Raw genomic sequence first — 4,390 nt, 5'->3', positions numbered from 1 at the left:
GAGAGAGGAGACGATGGAACAGGAGTCACTGCCCTTATACCGCTCTGACTCTGCCCATCGTCCTTGGCAGCGTCGATCGTGGAGTCAATGCGCAAACTCGCACGGTAAAACACGACCTGGATGACAGCCGGCGCGTGGTGTTTTGTGGGCGTGCAGCGAGATGTTGGCGAGATGTTGGCTTGTGAGAGCGGACGGAAGGATCTAGAGTGCTTACCGCCAATCGAGTCAATTTTCACCGGCTTGCAAGTTCCTGGCTCAGCTCCTTCGAGTCCGCACGTCGGCTCAACGACAACTGACGCAAAAGACCAATTCCGCAGGCATATGAGAGCTTTGCTTGACTAACGACGACGGCACAGGCGATGCAATCGATTTGCGGCTCTGTACTTGGCTGGACCGCCACTGCGAGGTAAGGTACCACCAGCCAGTCCGCGCGACTAGTGTGAGGGAAAAGAAGCAAAGTGATCGGCCCGAGACACGTGTCGCAGGCACGTGTCGCAGGCACGTGTCGCAGGCACGTGTCGCTTACCAACCACTCCCACCCTTGTCCCGCCTCCGTCTCCCGCTTACTGGCCCGCCCGCCCAGCTGCCCCCAACGCCCTGACCCGGCCCAGATGGCTCTCAGCAAGAAGACATGGGACAATACCTCGTCCCAAAAACTACTGGAGCAATATATACGGGCCGCCACACTGGCAATCTGTCAACGGACTTTCAAGTAACTCAGTTGCACCCTCAGCCTGCTTGTCACGACAGTCTTCTGATATAAGCCCGCCATCGAATCTCGGATCCGCCGCTGCCGTGAACTTGCTGAAAGAATACTCGAAGTCCGAGTCGTTCTTCGCTTTGAGGCTGGCGTCACGCCGGCGGTCATGAGGGGCAGATTCCAGAAGAGAATAACGCAACTACCACCCCGGTCTGGCCATGGTCCGCCGTATTGGTCCGAGTCCTCGACTACTCAAGCTGCATCTCCCCTGCCAGCGCTGACCACTTCGAGTCAGATCTTGGTCAGATCAAACACGCCGACCGTCAATGTCCACAGCGCGGCTGACGTTGGCAATATATCTTGCTGAGTGAGCGATTATCAACCATTGCCTGTATCGCTAATATCCTATTGAATGTTGATCGAATGCAGAAAAACTGTTTAATCTCAACTTGAATGAACTGGCAAATTCCCACCTGTACACGGGGGTTTTTTTTAAAAAGCCTTCTCATTACCAGTGTTAATGTTTTTAAAAAATGCCTCTAATTTATGCCCCTGCCAAAAGGCGGGTTTTACATAGGGAAATGAGAGATCAAAAAAAGGTTGAAAAGGTTGAAAAGCCTTGTCAGGGTGGGCAGTGTGGTAGCTATAAGGCCCCAGACCTGACGTGTGGAAAATTCCTTAAGTATGGGGAAAATACTGAGTAGGGGAAAGGCTAAAAAAAGACGAAAAAAATTGTTGATGCCAAGGTGCCAAGAAAGATATGGAGTTTGACAGCGTGGATTTCATTAAAATGAGGGGAAGACTTGTAAATCACTGATGTTTTTTAAAAATGTTAATATTCTAATTACAAGAGATGTTTTTAAAAAAAACCCCGTATACGCCTGAAATTCCCCGGTGGAACGCGGGATAGACATGTCGACCGAGTACCCTTTAACATCTGCATATGTAACAGGGGATGTTGTCTCCCTTCAACTCATTCTTCAAGTTGCACACGAGCTGCACCGTATCGAACATGTCTGCCCTCTTTACCCCGCTCAAGGTTGGCTCGGTCACCATTTCTAACCGCATTGGTGTGTCGGCTTTCGGCCAGCTGGCTTTTCGCTCACCATACCCGCTCGGGGTCTACAGGAATGAGTGCCCTGACACGTAACCGTGCAACCGGTGCAATCGCCAACGATACAATGCGCGACTACTACGTGCAGCGCGCCAAGGGCGGTGCGGGGCTCATCGTAACCGAAGCCATCCTTGTTACTCGCCTTGGGTGTGTATTCCGCCGGTTTGCCTATCGGACCTCGTGCTGATGATTTCTTAGCGCGGAGTGGCCGGCGGCGCCGGGCCTCTGGGACGTGTCGCAGGTCGAAGGATGGAAGAACATCATCGACGGGGTTCACGCTGCAGGAAGCAAGATCTATGCACAGGTAATTCTCCTCCAACTCTATCAGAGAACCAGCTTGAGTTTACCGCAATAGCTGACGCATGTGGGTCGGCTGGCACACCCTGATATGCCGGAGCAAAAGGCGGCAGGGGAGCCCGTATATGGTCCATCTGCGATTGGAGCGAGGGGAGGCAAGTTCCGCCTGCTAGAGGGCCAGCCTGGATATGTTGTTAGAGTGAACTGCCCGATCCCAAAACGGTCGTGGCGCTCTTCAAAAAGGCGGCGGAGCATGCTAAGGCAGCGGGTTTCGATGGTATTGAAAGTGCGTGTGCTGCAGCTGATTGGCTTTCCCCCCTGATCCGAGCTGCTGCAGCTCACGGAGCTAATGGCTACATTGTCCACCAATTCCTCGATAATACAGCGAACAAGCGGACTGATGCCTACGGCGGCTCGCCTGCCAACCGGTCACGCTTTGCACTCGAGGTCATCGCTGCACTCCAGCAAGTCTTCGCTGGAGATGTTGCCATCAAGCTCAGTCCCACCAGCGGGCTCAACGATGTCAGCATGCCGCTGGATGAAACCGTTGCCACATTCGGTTACCTGCTACGAGAGATTGACCAGCTCCCCACGCCGCTGTCCTACGTTGTACTTGCCCAGTACAACTCCCGGCTCGACAGCGAGTTCAATGGCAAGCTGCGCGCGATGCAATTCGACGTCGTCGAGGTGTTCAAGCCATACTTCGCATCAGGCCGCACACATCTTTTCGTCAATGCGGGGTTGCAGGTCACCGACGCGGAGGCGTTAATTGGCGATGGAAGCAACACTGTCAAGGCGGTCTTCTTTGGATTTAACTGGCTCATCTACCCTGACTTTGCGAAGCGCGCGGAGTACAGAATGCCCCTGGAAAATGAGCTGGATTGGATGCATCTTTACGGTGTGGAGGGGACTGACCCGGCCATCGGGTACACGGATTACAAGGCAGCAGTGTTTTACTAGTAGATCATATATATATATGGAGAAGCGGTAGCATTTCTAACTAAGGTGTTCAAAGACATTGAACAAAATGGAATTAATAAAGGTTCAACCTTGAATTCAGGATGGATGTGCCCTATCGACAAGAAAGGTGATCGCTCTGTTATTTCTAATTATCGCCCTGTAACATGCCTAAATTAAGGCTAATGAATATAGCAGGTAATTTAGTGAATCCTGACCAGGCTGGATTTATGAAGGGAAGAAGAATTGAAGATCAGGTTAAATTAGCCAAATTCTTGCTAGACTATGCAGATGTAGCTGAAGAAAATGGAGTATTAATAGCCTTGGACCAAGAAAAGGCATATGATAGGATTGACCATGATTATCTGAGGAAAGTTTTGCTCCATATGGGCTTTCCTCCCCGTTTTTCTAACACTGTTCTAAATTTATATACTGGAGCAAAAACAATGGTAATGATTAATGGAGACTTAAGCTCACCATTCACTATAACCCAAGGAGTACGTCAAGGTGATCCCTTATCATGCTTATTATTTAATCTTGCAATTGAACCATTAGCATGCATGCTTAGGAACTCAGATTTAGAAGGAATCAAAGTACCCGGAACTGAACGTAGACTGCTTATCTCACTGTTTACAGATGACACAACTATATACTTATCTAGCTATGACTCTTGGATCTTATTGTGGAGAATTTTAGATACATGGTGCAAAGCCTCAACTGCTAAGTTCAACATTTCTAAAACAGTTATTGTACCTTTTGGCCATAGTCAATACCGAGCAGAGGTCATAAATAACAGACAGCTCAATTCAAATTCACCCAGAGGTATCATTCCAGATTCAATGAGAATCTTACGAGATAATGAAAGCTTTAGGATGTTAGGTGCACATTTAGGAAATAATCTGAAAAGCTCTAATCCCTGGCTATCAGTACTGGAAAAAAATTAGAGGGGATCTAGGTCGTGCTATATGGGCTAGTCCTGGACTGGAAGGCAAACAACATATAATAAACATGAGCATTGCAGGACGAACACAATATCTAACATGTGTTCAAGGAATGCCAGAGGAAATTGAAGCAACATTACAAAGGATGCAACATGCATTCCTATGGGATAATAATGAAAAGGTAAGAGTGGCTCATAATACCATGAGACTACCTATTGAGGCAGGAGGTAGAAATATATTTCATCTTGAAACTAGAAATGAAGCAATTGACTCATGGAATCTCAAAATATATCTTTCTCAAGGAGAACAGAGACTGTCCTGGTGTTTCTTGGTTGATAGTCTAATAAATAATGTCTGGACAGAAAGTTACCTTCAAAAGCC

The 4,390-nt window shown here is 48.6% G+C and overlaps 1 protein-coding gene across 1 annotated transcript; it reads left to right on the top strand.

Annotated features, from left to right (window-relative positions):
* Positions 1–1,712: 1,712 nt before the first annotated feature.
* On the top strand, positions 1,713–3,071 carry MIND_01411200 (Oxidored-FMN domain-containing protein; the record flags this gene model as incomplete). The annotated part of the gene is made up of 5 exons (XM_037370508.1): positions 1,713–1,770; positions 1,829–1,961; positions 2,013–2,118; positions 2,310–2,397; positions 2,449–3,071. 5 exons carry the CDS (start codon positions 1,713–1,715, stop codon positions 3,069–3,071), a joined length of 1,008 nt encoding a protein of 335 aa, XP_037213100.1.
* Positions 3,072–4,390: the final 1,319 nt, after the last annotated feature.

Source organism: Mycena indigotica (assembly GCF_014461135.1).
Source record: "Mycena indigotica strain 171206Taipei chromosome Unknown Mind.scaff0018, whole genome shotgun sequence".
NCBI lineage: Eukaryota > Fungi > Basidiomycota > Agaricomycetes > Agaricales > Mycenaceae > Mycena > Mycena indigotica.
The sequence above is the reverse complement of the archived record's forward strand: the minus strand, read 5'-3'. Positions and strand labels throughout refer to the sequence as shown.